Source organism: Mytilus galloprovincialis, chromosome 2, assembly GCF_965363235.1.
Source record: "Mytilus galloprovincialis chromosome 2, xbMytGall1.hap1.1, whole genome shotgun sequence".
Lineage (NCBI taxonomy): Eukaryota > Metazoa > Mollusca > Bivalvia > Mytilida > Mytilidae > Mytilus > Mytilus galloprovincialis.
Window position 1 is genome coordinate 86,816,631 of NC_134839.1, and position 18,704 is coordinate 86,835,334.

At 31.4% G+C, this 18,704-nt stretch overlaps 1 protein-coding gene across 18 annotated transcripts in view; it reads right to left on the reverse strand.

Moving 5' to 3' along the window:
* Window positions 1-18,704, reverse strand: part of LOC143064717 (voltage-dependent calcium channel type A subunit alpha-1-like) — a 206,669-nt gene that overhangs the window by 106,049 nt on the left and 81,916 nt on the right. For 13 of the 18 annotated variants that reach the window (XM_076237765.1, XM_076237760.1, XM_076237753.1 and 10 more), the window contains exons 3-7: window positions 17,579-17,602; window positions 16,596-16,646; window positions 11,855-12,055; window positions 3,555-3,660; window positions 1,846-1,985 (exon numbers count right to left, since the gene is read on the reverse strand). In XM_076237765.1, the coding sequence (XP_076093880.1) occupies window positions 1,846-1,985; window positions 3,555-3,660; window positions 11,855-12,055; window positions 16,596-16,646; window positions 17,579-17,602 (522 nt within the window). Of the gene's footprint in view, window positions 1-1,670; window positions 1,806-1,845; window positions 1,986-3,554; window positions 3,661-11,854; window positions 12,056-16,595; window positions 16,647-17,578; window positions 17,603-18,704 lie in introns of those variants that run through there. The other 5 variants (XM_076237763.1, XM_076237767.1, XM_076237751.1 and 2 more) reach the window with 4 other exon arrangements.

Here is an 18,704-nt window from a genome sequence, read left to right on the forward strand (position 1 = left end):
TTTTGCCAATAAATTGCCTATTTGAAGGCCTTGTTCAATGTTAAATTAATGCATTAAATATTGGACAAACTGAAAAGATATAGCAGTGATTGTTTTTTTGCAGGGCCCTTACAATTGAAGTTTCAATCCCGAGTGCCAAAATAGAACAAATTCACTTAAAAATCAGGAATTAACCTTAGTTCTTGATTAAACTATGTTAAGTAACCACTTTTTTTTTTTTTTAACTTTTTTGCCATGTTTAATAATAAAGTTTTAACATCATTACTCTCTAACCAACATCAAATACCTTTGTGGGATGTCACAAATGCACAGTATGTCCATATGCTTATTAATTTTAATAACATTTAGTTTTTCATGCTGGCATGAAAGTAAAATATTAGTAAATATTGTAATGTATGTATGCAAAGGTTAGCAAACAAGCCTTAATATAGTCAAAGCAAAATCAATTATAACTCTTATTGCATTAACTAATGTATGTATACCTTGATGAGTACTAACCACATATAAGGTATTTTCATTAATTGAAAACTCAATTAAAATCAATGTTATAAAATTATATATATTTCAGTGTTCCAACATTTTGTCAAGCAAGGATTTCAAAAAAGAAGCCAACTGGTGCTAATTTCAAGTAAGCACTTAGTTATTGCATTGGGGAAAAGATGGAGAACGTCATAAAACCATTGAAAAACCTTACAAAGAACATTTTTATGTCCAATAGTCAATTTGCCAATTACTGATTTGATTCTGTTATTACACATGTACACTTTTTAAACAAATTACTTCCCTTTGTCAATCATAGACTGCTTCCATACCGGACAAAATTGGCTTTTGCCTATGCAATGCATGATGAATTGAAAGTGATGTATCGGCAGTTTAATCTATTTTTCATGAAAAATAATTTATGGTGCCAAAAGTATTTAGAAATCTTACAAATGAATATTCAATATATTTTAGTTGTTTCTTGTGATGATAAAGATATTTGTGTATATATTTCATTTTTACATGTGTTATAGTAGCCTCAGATTAAAATAATTGATGGTGTCCTAATATGTGTTTGGCTGTTCTAAAAGTATGCTAAAAGTTGGACACTGTCACTGTGGTCACTGTGCTTGTCGTTTTAAATCACTCATGTGGAACACTGATTTTTTAGAGTAGATGTGCAGTAAATTTAAATATTTTACATTGATAATTTGTAAGTCTTGATTTCTTAATTCAATTTTAAATGATTTTTCACTGATGATACAGACATTGACAGATGTGCATGTGAAAATATGTTTTAAAATGAATGCATGTGAAAAATCCTAAATAAAAGGTACACAACCGTTTACTCCTTTGCATACTATGAGTACTTCATTATCAGGTTCTTACATGCATGCTGAACAGGATTAGTGTTTGATTGTTAAATCTTTATTTAAATAGAACTCTCTTCTTAGTAGCTGGGAAATATTCAGTTAGTTAACCTACTTACAATGCATAAATTGTACTTAAATGTTGAGAAAAGAAAGAAAAAATACATAAACAAAGAAAAATTCACCATTAAATTTAAAAAAAATATATACATTCTATTTTATATCGCAGTAAATTGTTCATAATTTGGCGGGGAAATAATGTATTCTGTACTTTCATTTTAATAGACACCTTTTTTTAAAAGTATTGAAGTAAAATCATACTTAGATAACTTTTCAACCATTGTCATATATAAAACTTGTGTGTGAGGATAGGATTTTCATAATTATATCAGTAATAAGCTTTGTAAAATGCCAAAATGATCCCATTCTTCTTTCAAGTTAAAGTTGTCTATGGTAGAGTTATCTTATCTTATATATGATCTAGCTAAATACCTACCCAGTAACTACAACAACAAAATCCATTATGTTCCACACGTTACGTAAATAAGAACCTTTATGTAAACAAAATCCTAGAGCAACAATTTTCAGCAGTGCTTCTACACAGAAAATCGCTAAAAAGTACAACTCAGTGGCTTCCTAAAACAAAAACAAATGAATTAGACAGTTTAATCAAGGATTTGTATAGTTAGACTAACTATACAAATCCTTGCCACGGTTTAATTTTATTTAGTTTCATATCCATGCGTGATCATGAGTGCACCGTGTGACTTCATAAACTTAAATTACATGTAATACAATTATATGATCGAAATACGTAGATTCCGAAACCAGAAGAACTTATAGGTTAGCAGGCTACATCAAATTTAAACTATATATATTACAATGTTGACCTGTATGGGGCCTTTCTGTGACAAGACTGAGACTTCTACACTGTCTCTAAAGTCAGCCTGTTACTCATGATAGCAAACCAGTCTACCACAGATTTCAGTCAGTCTCTGTCAACTTTACGTGATTGCGTTGTAACCAAAAGATAATTTAAGAGAGATATATTAAATTTCATATTGATCAGTCAACAGCTGAATGTTGATTACTAAAGCCTATGAAGCACTGCATTTTCTATTCTATCTGCTTATGAAATACTCTCACTCCGGCTCCGTGTCAATATTTGATTCAGTTTAAATAATTTCTGGGATTCAGCGTTTTACGTTGCTGATTAAAAATAGTGCTACTTATGTATAACCCTTAGCTTAGTTCTCTCTCCGCATCAGTTGAATACAATGTGTATTATTTTGCTTATCTAATTTCTCTTAGATTTTCCTTGCAATGAAATATATGTGGCTTTAATATCAGAAAAGTGTTAGTATTTAGTATGTTTCGTGTATCAGATAAATATTCAAGATAAGATATTTTTAATCGAATTAAACTTAATATAGGGCACATTTGAAGAGAATATTAATTTATAACTACGATTTTAACAATTGACAAAATAATTTTGATAATCACATATAAAATGATTAATATGATAAAATGTGCATATGTATCCTTTTGTCATTTTAACTTCATCATGGTACATGATTTCCTTTGTAAATCTCGTGTTGCTCGGTCTTTATTTTTCTATGTTGTGTTTTGTATGCTGTTGTGTTGTATCCTGTAACGTGTTGTGTTGTATGTTGATTTGTATGCTGTTGTATTAACTTGTTTGTATTTTGGTCGTTTGTCGATTTTTCCCTCTGTCAGTGTGTTTGCAACTATAAATGCGTTTGAACTTCCCTTTGATATATTTCCAGTCTCGCTTTTAACCAATGACGTATATATATACTAGTTCGTTGTACCGTTATATACGTCCTACGTAAAACCAAATCAAGTTTTTCGAATTCGCTAATCGCGTTCACACACTCTTCTTTTTTTAATTCGAATTGATTCGAATTGGCTACTTCGAATTAACTAATTCGCATTAGAAATACGTTTTTGTTAATCCGAATTAAAAGTTAACGTCGTTAGGACAGTAAAGCGAATTTGACGCGTATTCCAATTCGAATTAGAATTGACGTTAGGACGTTAAACGTTTCGAATGCGAATTAAACTAATTCGAATTAGTTAATCGATTCGAATTACGTGTGAACTCAGCATAAGAAAAGAGATGAGACAACCTAAAACTGTGCTTAAGCAAGTATGTCGTTATAATTTAAGTAAAATAATACTTACGAGCTGAACAGCCAGCGGTGTCTTGTCAAACTCCGGAAGGTGTTCCTCAAGGGCTAATACAATACAGTTAGCTATGATCGTTAGTAGTACCATGTATTCAAAAGGCGTAAACATACAGTTAAGGAAAATGGTTGTTCTTTTCATAATTATTTCTTACTTAAACGGCAGGTCATAGATGAAAACATTTATTCTTTTCATTTAATTTAAGTGTAATATATGAACAACAAGAATGTGTCCATAGTACACGGATGCCCCACTCCCACTATCATTTTCTATGTTCAGTGGACCGTGAAATTGGGGTCAAAATTTTAATTTGGAATTAAAATTAGAAAGATCATATCATAGGGAACATGTGTACTAAGTTTCAAGTTGATGTAACTTTAACTTCATCAAAAACTACCTTGACCAAAAACTTTAACCTGAACTTTGCACTATCATTTTCTATGTTCAGTGGACCATGAAATTGGGGTCAAAACTATAATTTGGCATTAAAATTAGAAAGATCATATCATGGGGAACATGTGTATTAAGTTTCAAGTTGATTGGACTTCAGCTTCATCAAAAACTACCTCGACCAAAAACTTTAACCGGACGGACGAACGGAGGCACAGACGGACGGACGAACGGAGGCACAGACCAGAAAACATAATGCCCCTCTACTATCGTAGGTGGGGCATAAAAACAACATCACTGAACACAACCGTTTTAAAATCTGACAAAACTACACCCCCCCCCCCCCTTTTAAAAAAAGAAAAGACCTCAGGCGGTCCTATCTTTTATTGTTCCATATAAACATAGACAACAGTCAAAAAGTATTAAAAATACTTAATTTTATAGACCTGGATATAATTTGAATAGTATCTTGGTGGTTGTGGTGTACATACCAAAACTTGTAGTTTTGTACGCGAGATGCACATTTCGTCCACTAAAGACGCTCGAATAAAAGTTAAAAAGCGAAAGGAGACCACTTTAATACAGCCTGAGTGTTGAAATAGTGGTTTCATCTCATATGACAATAATAGTTATTTCTTCTCGAATTTGCCGACGGTTTGTAAAAAGTTAAAAAAAAACACCAAAAAAACACATTTCTTAAACTTATTAAAGTGCATCGCTGAACTTTCATTTATACATTAATGTAACTGACCTTCTGTATTATAATTGCTGTTCAGATACAAGTGTAACATTAGTATCTTCTTAAAACATAATTTTGTTTAAATCAAAACAAAACCAGGAGATATAGGTAACCCATATTGATCCCCACTTTGAACTATACTGTACTATATGGGTTTCCTCAGAAATCAATATTGGAAAATTCTGAATAATCACGTATATTCGTCAAGCTTCTATCAGTCTGTCTTGAAACAGTCAAAAAGTAATAAAATTTCCGGCTCAGATGAGGAAAGGTCATATTATTTTGAACTATCTACTGATACTTCGTCGTTCAGAATTTTCTTTATGGAAATGTGACACTTACTATAGTTTACTATCATTATAAACTATTTTATGCTCTTTAATCGGGTTGTTTTCTCTTTGACACATTCCTCGTTTCTATTCTCAATTTTATTTGTCCAAAACTTGTAAATATTTTGAAATACGTACATAATCTAATGCATTCAGTAATTTACGGGGTATCTCTATATATCTAGCTGTTTTCACCAGTTAAACTTCGCGGTCTACTAGGAAATGTTGTTCATCACTAAATTTTAAAGAAATTAATTAAATTTTCAGCAGCATTTCGGTAGCACAAGCTATACACGAATGCAATATATTTCTTTAGTTATTGCCGTATTCTAAAGCTTGTGTTTTCTATAATTATTTCTTTGATAGATGGTGCAAGGAACCTGATCGCCAAGATTTTGTCATGAAAAAGAAATAATAGCTTACATTTTAGGGCTCCTTTGTTTGGTCCAAACTTTTAGAAGGGATCATTTTTTATTTCTTTTTTGTTGTTGTAATAGAGTTAAGTAACATTTCATATTTTTCGACAACGACCGTTTCTATCCTAAAGATTCATGATGAAAATGTATATGCGCATATATATATATCATATAATTTCTGGAAATCTATAACATATTGGAAGACGGCATAGACATGTGTTAGGATAGTTTTATGAAAATCTGAAGAACCTTTCTTCAGTCAAATTAGAGAGCTTTATTGCCATCATCTTCATCTGCCGAACGCAATATTGATTACTCAATTACTGTGCAAGTTTATTGTGTACGTAGAGGAGCCAAATATGACTACTATGCTGTAAATTTATCCAAATATTTCCTCAATTGATAATTCTAAGCGATTCTGGTGTTAAAACGAAAGATAAAATTGATGTTCGTTGAATACTAGTAGTTTAACTAGACACCATTGCAATTAGAAACAACATTTTATTTAGTTTCAATCTGACTAGGAAGAGTGCCCATTTTAAAGTTGTCGTAATACTTCGATTTTCTATAAAGTATCCATTAATGTAGTGTTATAAGAGTCACTCTTTATTGAAAGTTGACCATTAGTTTTTCTTGAGAGAGTTGCTTTAAATTGTTGAAAAAGAGACAAACTACCAACTCTCAAGCTGATTTATATATAATCTGATTAAAAGCCAACCTTCACTATGCTCCATCAAATCCAGTGGCGGATCCAGGGGGTTCCGGGGATTGGACCCCCCTTTTTTTGGCCAGTCAATGCATTTGAATGGGAGCATATAGTTTGAACCACCCCCCCCCCCCTTTTACTCTGGGTTGGGACCCCCCTTTTTAAAACTGCTGGATCCGCCCCTGAAATCAACTTATCCCTCGTATATGTTGTACACGAGCAAATGGAAGATATTTTTAAAAAATCTTATTTTAAGCAGATTGATTTATATGTAAAATGTATTTATGAAACCGAAATAGGTCATGCAAACTGATTCTAAATTAGAATGCAGCTATAATTCGTATGATCAGATATACCTACACGGTCGATTATCTAAATGATATTGTTACATATCCTATGTAATTTGCTACACAACAATTAAGTTTCTGAATTATTTATGATGAAGGGGAAAATATTAGCACTTGAATATGGCAGTTTCAAAGATAATCAATATTCCAGGAAACCTGCATGTTCGAAGATCTAATTTGTAGAAAATACTCGATATATAAATATATCATGTGTATGTTTGAGTGCGAGCAGGTATCTATGATATATTAAATTATTTTTACATGAGTATGGAAAAGTTGTTAGTAGAGCAGATTTACAAATTATTTAATGCTATGTTTATTATGAGTACTTATTATATTCACCCGTAAGTTTACCATGCTTGCTCCCAAACTAGATGTTTATTACAAGTAAGGTAGTTAGGAAGTTCACTCATGCCAAGTATCCTTAGACCTTTCCAACCCTTCACTTATAAACACAAACAAGGGGGACACTACAGTCATGGGACAAAAGTTTCTCACTCAAAAAATGTCCTATCATTTCAACTAAAATCGATATTTTTCAAAAAAAAATATAACTAAGAAACTGTATGAGCGTTTTTATAGAATAGATACCAAAAGATGTAAAAATGTCTGAATATATACAACTTCCATGTTGTATTGATGAGAAACTATAAGGATGAACTACAGATATTCTGTTGCATTTCAATAATTTTGTCTTCCTTTAGGTCATAAAGTTTTACATATATAAGGTTTCAAGTTTTTTTTTTTTCAAATTGTTCTGAGAGATTTCAAGGAAGTTTACGAACATTGGAATCACATTCTTTTCAAATTAATTGCATAATAATCGATAATAATCGGGGTCAATTTAACCAAATTATCCTTTTCAGCGAGACACCCTGGAAATATGTTACAAAAAAATGAAATCAAATCAGTTTTAAATTCAATTGTAAAATGTCAATGAACATCTTTAGAATTTCGAACAATCTAGTCTAGTATTGGTTTGTCAAATGTTATGAGAGATTTCCAAGAAATTCACCTAAATTGAAATCTCACTCTTTTGAGTTTAAATTGTTCCATGTCGATCTGTATGTAAAAAAAGTTCTTTCAACGTATGGTTGATTACGGAAGCCGATAAGGGCCATTCAAAAAAAAAGTTTTATGTCGTAATTACGACATAGCATGTCGTAATTTCGACATAACATGTCGTTACAACGACATCGCTATGTCGTAATTTCGACATAATATGTCGTTATAACGACATCGCTAAGTCGTAATTTCGACATAACATGTCGTAATAACGACATAGCTATGTCGTAATAACGACATCACTATATATATTAAAGAATATGTATTATGATTGCCAAGACACTAAATGACACAGAAATTAACAACTATAGGTCATATCATAATGCCCCCAATAACTAGAAAAGCCCCCGCATAATCAGCTATAAAAGTGGGACGAAAGATACCAGAGGGAGAGCCCCCGAAATGCTGTGTGGCAGACAGTGTTATTAATTAATTATTAGCTCCCTTGGTAAAACTCCAAATTTCATATTTAATGTATTTCATTGTTAAATAATTTACATGAAGCTGAATAAGTATATATCTGTTAATTGCATAGCTTTTGCTATTTGAATTCATTGATTAAAGATATCTATTTATATTGTAAAGTTTAATATTTGTATCGTCGCAAAATCTTTGGTCACCTTCTTTGGTTACCTTCTGTGAGAAACATATATATTTTATAGATCCTGATTGAAAGTAGTTAGAAACAGGGACCTAATGTCATGTCCTATCAAGGCAAGCAAAGCTCTCCACCTCTCTTTAAAGAAGCGCACAACTCCATGGTTTGTTGTAATAAGGGTGAAAGGACGTATCGATTGCTCTGTATTTACTGTCATGGGCACGATGTTCCTAAAACACGACAATACACATAAAAAGCGGCGTCAAAAAGGGTTTTTGATTAAGTTTTACAAGTTTTATTCGTATTTTTATATGTTGGTTGATTTATTCATTATATTACAAAATTTTTAAAATTTCTGATTCTGGTTCTGTTCGTTTTGTGATGTCATTTTATCATAAATTACCTCAAGTTGTGGAAATCTATTTAATAATGTTTACCCTTTAAGTTATTTCAACTAAAAATGCATTACTGTCGCAAGTAATGTGGAAAAGAAAGATGGGACGGAAGTAGATATAGGAAGATGTGTTACAGTTTTCCATAAAAAAAGATATTTTTTTTTAGATGTACGAAACTTTTATCATATGATGTTTAACTTTCAAGGTGCATATCATCTGTCATTGTAAAATTTCTATATCTTAACTCAACCCCAATACAAATATATCTGACACTCTGCAAGTACATCGAACATTTTTACTCTTGGTTAAATTTGAATAGAATTGTATTTTCCCTGGTACATAAGTTGTCGAAATACACCCCTTCAATTACTTGAACCTTGGCTTGAGAATTATTTCCGCAAGTCATCTATAGTGTTTAATTTCTGATATACATTTTAAAATATAGTAATCTACTCCTGGATCGTCCGCGAAAACGGCTTAAATAATCCCGGGTTTTTAAAATTCGATGAAACGGTTTTCGTCGCTGTTTGGGATTTGTCTTTCAATTACTAGTACCTCCATTTCATGCACAAGTTTATATTGACGAAAAGTTCCGGCTTCGCTAGTACAGGAATTTATTTCATCACGACAGTTATAACATGAATAGCAGGACAAATCGCGAAGTAAAACACTCCGTGAACTGGTATAAGTCTTTTAATATTGGTGATTGCACCTTACTGAAGTGACGACTTTAAATGATCTATGGAGTACTTCCACAATATAAATTTCAATTCGAATTGTACATTTAGAGGACTGTCTTGGTGTCTAAAATTTGTCTTTGCAAAAGTTGGACGAAGTTCATGTAATGAGATGTTTTTCCCCATTTCACCATTCTTTTAAATAAATCGTTAAAAGCTATAAACGATTAATAAAAATTGCAAAATTTAACCTGTGTCGAACCTATGTCCCCGGGTGGAGTCTATAGCAACATGCGCTATTCTTTTTTTTCGGCAGCAATCATCAACCTGTTTTTTCAAATTTCATAACACGATTTGTTTTAATTATCATGATCATTTAATTGAAACTTTAGCACATGTAACGACGGAAATTAGCGTCTTTCAAACTTTCGACGTTTGGACAAATTGGCTACTGTTTTGTAATGTGTGGAAGCATTTTATTCATTTAAGAGCCAAACATGTAGTTAATAAGAAAAGAATCTTGGCATTTTTTACTCTTTGTGTATCTAACTTTTGTTTTGAATAATTATAAAAAAATACGCGTTAAATGCTTTGAAAAATGAAATATCAACTTGGACAAAATGGCTACCGTTTGAAAAACGACTGTGTAGAGAAGATTTTATTGAATCAGCAATATTTGAACTCACGAACAATGAGGCAAATATTTGTACTTTTGTTAGATATTATTATTGTCTTACTCTTTTTATTCATTTTCTGCTACTTACAAAATTCACTTTCAGTCGTTGAGATGACGAAAAACGTCGTTGGACATTTTTCTTATTCCCGCTTAATATGAAGCCACCGAAGTCAAATAAAATTTGGCAAAAATAACGGCTTTAACGCCACAAAGAACCGACACCTGTCGTTGTTCCTGCCAAGTATCAAGAAGATCAGAGAATAAGAAATAGGATCACTATACATAAGATTTAAAACAGTTTTTCATAAATGTAACGTTGGACATCCGTTTTTTTTCACATAGCTTTGCTAATCTAATCATCAAATATACTAGATATTACTTAGTATATGATCAAGAGCTGTAAAAACATAATTTGAATTATATAGTGAATTTGTTTTAATATTGGTTCGTGTTTTCTAACATTTTTATTTTGTTTTGCGGATGAAATTTCGAAGATTCTGTTTTAAATCCTAGAGGTTGTAGGAACATCGTGTCCAACGTTTGAAAGTAGAAAAAGAGCAATCAATATTTCAATTCACCCTTATTACACGAAGGCATGTAGTTAGCGCTTGTTTATAGGTAGGACTGTGTGTCAGTTCTCACGTAATTCCACACTAATTTGTTCGAACAAGTAGAAGGTTTATAAGACCTTGACTGACTCTGCATCCCTTCCACGGTCGGTATCTTCAAGCACTTAATTAGGATCTATAAATTATATAAGTTTCTCAAAGAAGGTAACCAAAGAAGGTGACCAAAGATTTTGCAACGATACAAATATTAAACTTTACAATATGAATAAATATCTTTAACCAATGAATTCAAATAGCAATTAACAAATATATACTTATTAAGCATCATGTAAATTAATCAACAATGAAATACTTTAAATATGAAATTTGGAGTTTTTCCAAGGGAGCTAATAATTAATAATGTTAACACTGTCTGCCACACAGCATTTCGGGGCCTCTCCCTCTGGTATCTTTCGTCCCTCTTTTATAGCTGACTATGCGGGGGCTTTTCTAATTATTGGGGGCATTATGATAACATATAGTTGTTAATTTCTGTGTCATTTAGTCTCTTGGCAATCATAATACATATTCTTTTATATACATAGCGATGTCGTTATTACGACATGTTATGTCGAAATAACGACATGTTATGTCGAAATTACGACATGTTATGTCGAAATTACGACATAGCGATGTCGTAATAACGACATGTTATGTCGAAATAACGACATGTTATGTCGAAATTACGACATAATTTTTTTTTTTGAATGGCCCTTATCGGCTTCCGTAGTTGATAGTTTTTTTTGTAAATCATTATTGTAACGAGAGTCTTCATGGAAATTTACCCAAACAAAAAAATCATACTAGTGGTCATACCCGCATCATTTTTTTTTATCTTAACCTACGCATGTCTATTCCCAAGGCTATGTGTTTGTTATTAATGCATATTTAATTACTATTTCTGCACAAAATGCACTTTAAACTTTAATAGTCATACCCGTATCATATGCTATGGTAACCATTTATAGCAATACTATAGTAACTATTTATGGTAACTATTTACTATGTTAAACAATAAAAATAACACTTAAAACAAATGTCACCAGGAAGGTTCTAAGTCAAGGGTGCATAAATACCGAACCACATAAAGAGCAACATGACCAAAAAGGGACATAAAAATAATAGCCATCTAACATCAACTTTGTCTGAGTGTTAGGCTGTTAGTTCCTTAATAGTTATTCAAATTACAAACGAACAAGATACAACAAAATTGGTACTATGCAAAGTTGTTCAGTTTACTAGATATGCTCATACCTGTACGTACTCAGTAAACCATACGTATCAAACATTACGTAAACGACGCATACCCATTTATATGCATTACTAATTTATGACTTTTTTAAAAGGATATCCCCATTCTATGATTATCTTGGCGTATTTTCTGATAAAGTTTTCTTCACTGAAGATAAATAAAGATCTAGAGTTGGAGCCTAATGTTCCCGGAAGACTAAGGTTAGCTGCCTTTTTGGCAACATGGCGAATATTTCCATCATATGGTCCGTTAAAATCCCCATCATCCTGGCCTCCTCCTCCGACAGTAAACGTTGCCATTCTGAAAATAAATGATAACCAATTAGAATTTTTGATTACTACATGTACATGGTTACTTACAGTTTTTATATCCTTTTAGTCACTTGTGTTTGGTAATTATTTAGTTAAACTACAACTTTCAACGTATCCACTATTGATACATTGTATGACACGGACAATGACATGATCTTGTTCTTTTCAATGTCTTAGTCTTTTTTTCTTTCTGGGGACAATAACACAAAAGTATTATAAACTGGTCCACAGACATTACATACTATAAATATTCAAGATTGGTCAGGTAAGCCGAGCAACTGAGTGTTAAAGTGTGTATCAGTTATAAAACTTGTATTAGTTAAGTCAGATATTGAGATATAACAAAGATTGTTCGGTGACTGCAATATAATTGAAGCCAGAACAATGCTGAGGTTGTATAGACTCTATACAATAATGTTCAGTTGTAATAGAGTAAAATACTATTACTGTATTGATTGTATTGTATATTCTTGTGTGTACTCTTGATAGTCCATTAATCGAAACGAAAAGGGGGAAGGATTGAGAGAGAAAAAATATGTTTAAATTGTTTGTTTGATATTTAAAATTTGGGAATTTGTTATTTGACAACAGCCTTTAATTGTTTGTCATATTTATTACAAACTGATGCTACACTATTATTCATTGTACCAAAGTATTGTAGGATTTTTAATAAATTCAAATGATTCACCGTTAATGAACAAAAACAATTAAATCGTGATAAATGAGATAATACACTTCAAGTTCAAACTATAATACCAAAACATGTGTCTAAATCACAATGTTTAATGGGTCTCAGGATATTGTGAAAAGGAATCTGAAACTTTGGTATGGTTGGTACTTCAGTTATACTGCGAATTTTATATCCCCCCCCCCAAAAAAAAAAAAACACATTTAAAAAAGTATGGTCAACGCCAGATATTGTTCCATTAACCTCTTTGAGTAAAATATCTAGATTTCCAAGGCCTTGAAAAACTCGTGCTAGTTATACTGAGAGCTTGAGCATACCATCATCGCCATTTATTTCCATTGATTTTTAGCCTAAATTATAGGTATTTTGTTTATACGATTTATTCCTTTATCTTCTAAACATGTATCGATTTCTACTGTATATCACTAACTAAATCAAATAAATCTTTATTATCATTGTTTTCTCTGAGGGTTTGAAATAAATATTTTTGCAAGTTACAGGCCAGTGGTCTCTCTTATTCAAAAGAAAATGTTTACTATGATCAGGTATATGAACCTTTCTCTTGTTGAAAGTCGTACGGTGACCAGTAACTGTTTATGTCGCTGTCCTTTTGTCTTTTTTCATTACAAATGTTACTATAACAATTTTTTTTATATCAATTTCTAAAATACGATCAAACTAAGTTATCACGTAAAAATGTGAATAAGGAGGGAGTGTGGGAAGTGGAGACTATTATTCCGAAATCCGCCAGAGTGCGTTCCCATGAATTCTATGCGATTGTCATACAAGTGAGAGGTTTAGCTAGCTATAAAACCAGGTTGAATCCACCATTTTCTACATAAAAAAAATGCCTGTACCAAGTCAGGAATATGACAGTTAGTATCCATTAGTTTGATGTGTATGAGCTTTTGATTTTGCCATTTGATAAGTGACAGTACATTTTGAATATTCCTCGGAGTTCAGTATTTTTGTGATTATATCATTCCCACTCTCGAGAGACAGGTTTATAAGTTTACATGCTCGATATAATCTGAAGAAAATTCTGGTCATTAAGTTACTAGTACCCTGGATAAAAGCTATGTGTTGACTGGTCATCATCGTCTAATTGAGTGCTTGTATATTATATATGGGTTTTTTTAAATGCCAAAGATAAAATGGGAACATCACGTACATGTTTGCGTTTAAAGTTTATTGTACCGATTGTGCGGCATTATGTTGTTGTTATTGTTATTGGTTTTGGTAGGCGGCTTAATTATGTAGTAATTGCCCCTTAAATTCATATAACATAAATATTATGTATCATACATTCAGTCCTTAATTTATTTTTAGTATTAAAGGGTTATTGCATGAATATTGGGGAATATTGTCCCGAGTAGAATTTTATATTGCACGAGCTTGCGAGTGCAATATGTGTTCTACGACAACTTTTGGTTACTTTCTGTGTGGAATATTATATTGCTATGCAATAATACGTTTTGGCGAAAACATGGTTAACTGTGTTACAATAAAGTATTTTTTACAACATTTTGTTCAGCACTAATTGTAAGCCCCCGTTGTTTTGGAAGCATCCGTGTTGCTTTATCTAGTTTTATGTTTGTCTCTTTTGGCATTGGTGTTGTCTGTTGTCTTCGGCTAACAACTGATTCAAGAGGTATGATATCTTCTTACTTTTAACAAATGTCCCAAATTATATAATCGGAAAACTTAAGGTATGACTCCTATTATTGTATTAAAAGAGGGACGAAAGATATCAGAGGGACAGACATACTCATAAATCGAAAATAAACTGACAATACCCAAGCTAAAACAGAAAAAGACAAACAGGCAAACAATAGAACACAAAACACAGCATTGAAAAATTCAAAACTAAGCAACACGAACCCCACCGAAAATTGGGATGATCTCGGGTGCAAGACTTAAACAAAAAAATCTGACTTTAATCCACCCAAAGAAACACGTACTCCATTCCAAGAAATATGTAAGCTAAGTCTTTGAATCATAGTTTTTTCTTGTATTTACATGACACTGAATAAAACACCTAAGCAAATTAACATCAGTTTTAGAAATTGCTTTTAACATGATCGATTTATCAACTTATTGTGAGCTATACCCGGCTTTGAACAATTAAACAGACTTCATCATGGAGATGAAAAGTGTAATTGGGTCGATAGCAAACCGGAAACACTTGATTTGACCATAATAATTCACACACGAGTACATGCTAGTTTCATTTATTGTTTTTAATTCTACAATTTGTAAAATGATGGTATGATGCTTGAAACAGGAGAAAAAGATAAATTTAAATTAACCATTGCTTTAAATTCAATATATATATAAAGATTTCTCAAGATTTTAAAAATGAAATATCAATTTTTTTGTTTATGCAAACATTCAAGATATAGGTATGAGTCAGGAAATTACGAGTGTTTTATCAAAACTCAGAGGACAATTGATTATTTGGAAATGCTCATAAATCCAAACACCAATTTGGTCAATAGCTATGTTTCCATCAGCGTTTTTTGTGTGCACACATAGAAACATATCTGTCACTCCTTTTTTTTTTTCATTTGTTGGGACTAATTTTGAAACAAATATAATAGACAGCCATTGGTAGTATGCTAATGACTAACAGTAAATGAACGCAACTTTAACTGTGCTATTTATCGCATACAACATTGAAAATCGCAATCGTAAGTCACATTCTGATAAATCATTTTATTAAACGATTAACCATTTTCTTAAGGAAAGTCTAACATTGAAATTGAACAACTGAAAATACAGTCGACAGAATTTCTAAACTGTGAAATATTGTCTTTCTCAAGTTTTTACGATTTAAAAAAATGAAGTATCTGCAAGATGTCATATACGTTGCTAAACAACCACCTTATATATAAGAATAATTGAAATGGCTCGAATAAGCTGTTTAAAGTCTTGAAAGGACCAAAAAGCGAGAAAAAAAAAGAAGCTAATTCTGGTAAAATCATAGATGTATAGACCCATATTGAATACAACAAATTACTTGTTAATTATATAATGTTGATTGTAAAAAAAAAAAAAACCCCAAAAAACTGATCCACAATACTTTAAAATATCAGTTGTTATTGATTTTAAAAATAGAAAAACAAAATAAATACTAGCATCTGTTGTCAGTTTATTTTTGACTTTTAAGTTTGAATGTCCCTTTGGTATCTTTCGCTTTTGTTTATGATATTCCCAGATTATATAACTTATGTATCGAACTGTAATTTTAACTAAATATATCTTAAGATGTAACACATTTTTGTGTTTTTTGTGTGTCATATGGACTTAATTTGCCATTAAAATATCTTGGTTGACTTCTTTTTTCTTTTTCTTTTTAGATCAAACAATTGCCGACATCAATAAAACACCGCTTTTGCAGATTTCAGCATTTTCAAAGATGTTAGCAATAGTTTTGTCATATTTTCTACGATTAATAACAATAATCTACAGGGAATGGTATGATATTGGTCAAAGCAAACATATATAGTCATCTAGAAACAATCTTACATATCAACAGACTATATGCCCTCCAAAAATCATTTCAATGAGTGGGCAAAATTGACTACTAAAATAGGACTTTGTCTAATTTTCAACAGGCTGAAGTATTTGAAATAAGGTTTTCATATATGCCTTGATTTTGGTGAAATTCATTGGATACAAGTTTCTAATCGCACATAGATGATCTGGTTCTACAACAATGTGTACAAAAATCTCCTAAGTGTAGATTCAGACTTTACTTGAAAGTATGTTAATATTCTCGAGAATAGATTTGTATTTGCATTGAGTCTAGTTCTTGTTAATTTATAAATAAGATATATACCTAGAATTGTGTTCTATTTCAAGTTCTATATCGTCACTTGAAACCCTAAAACTTAAAGATAAACGAAAAACATGGAAACAAATATCTTGGACGAAACTTCTGCAAAAAGTTTGTAATAATAATGAACAAAAGAGCGAGACATTTATTAAAATAATTTATAAGAACTGTTACAAATTGAATAAAATTCTGTAGAATAAAATTATTTAAAACTTATAAGTACTGTATTTAAAATTGTAATTAAAAATTGTTTTTCTAAGATGTCAGCAGAAAAGGAAAAAAATCAATACAATTCAAATAAGTTTAACAACCATATCTAAGCATTAATTAAAAAAAAGATGACCATTACAATATAAGATGCAAGTCACAAAAAGTGTTAATATATATGATGTACTAAGTATTAAAGGAGACTAATAGTGAATCTTACAAAGGCCAGCGTTTTGAAATGTGTAGGTTTTATTTGTTCAACATAAAGGTACACCTTGAATGTTTAAATCATGCTCGTAATATTGTCTAAATCCTTCTAAATAATGCTTTAATCGCAAAGTCGAGTATTACCATCCAAGAAAAAATACGTCCTTTTATTTAACCGTAATTGTAACAGTTTCTATGACTTCTTATTCATAGATTGATTGATTAATTGGTTGGTGTTCAAAACAAAAGGTTGTTATTTCTTTACAAAACAAAAAACGTCTTAATCAAAATCGTAGAATAAATTCTCAGACTCTCCTTCCCCCAATATAAATCAAATAAGAATAAAAATGAATTAAAACAAAAAATAAATCTTCTTTTTCCCCCAATGACAGAAGAAAATTAAACACACCGCAAATGCGTTTACATTTATTTTCAGTCCTCAATGCACTTTGGTTTTAGTATGATAAAAACCTGTTATTATATTTAGATATTACATTCTAACATGATAATTAGTAAAGTATAAGATATTAGTACAAAGCCAAAACACTTCTTGTTAGTTTAACAAATGCTACCTGTCGTCTGACGGCTGTTCATCTCTGTAAAACGAAGAGCATTGTTTAGTATAATGGATATCAAAAGAAAATAGAAGGAATCATAATAAACGGACTGCAGTAAGATGTGTCGACAGCGCAAGCACATAATTAGAACCTGCTCCTCTGTATGATTCGCCCATAGTGCGATTGAAAACTAGTATCAAGTTGATATTGTATCACAAAACCGACAACCATCACAGACGAACGACACTTTGGATAGTTTAGAACTAATGTGTAAAGCGTGTTTCTACAAAAAGTGTTAAGGTGATTTTGAGTCTAATGTGCTTTATCGTCTATTTGTGAAATATTTAGACCGACAGGGACACTCATATGAACTGATCAAGTGAACACTTTTGGCTCGGACAGAAGGCAGTTTGTATGTTATTTTATACTAAGTGTTGGAAATAGAAAATGTACAACTACTGCTTTTGTCAGAGTCTACTTTTCAACGGTCCATTTTGTAAATTTCTCGAGAAACAAGATCAATATAAACATATTGCTTATGTGACACATTCTGAATGATGCATAAAGCTCCAAGAATAGCAGAATACATAATGTTTATTGAAGGTTTTACAATTTTCGATTCCAAAGTTGATATTGGCAAACCATGGTCTTCAGAATCCCATCTCAAGTGATAGGTTGAACCCTATGGCGCCGTTTAGCAATTTTTCAGTTAAGCACGGAATAAAGTAAAACGTAGAGATTGATTAAATTTTATTGGCACCGCTAGAAGAGTATACCCAACAACAGTTACCTTAAAGGGGCACTAGCTACGAGATAAATAAAAAATCTAAAGTATGATATTTTTTTTTGTTCAATCTTTAATGAAAGTGAAAAAGTGAAATAATAATTCACTTTTAGCAGCTAAAATGGTTCAATTTTGTCAAATTAAGCTAATAAAAATTGATAATGAATTATTTACTTGCAAGTGAATAATTCGACCTCATTAAACCTGTATTCATGTGAACTCCAATTTAACCCCGTAGAAAGAGATTAAATCATAACGCATGCATTGTCCGTGTACGGTTATTTAAAGGAAAAGAATGTCAACATTGAAAATGAAACAAAGGTAAATAATTTGATTTACTGATTCGATCCACAAAAA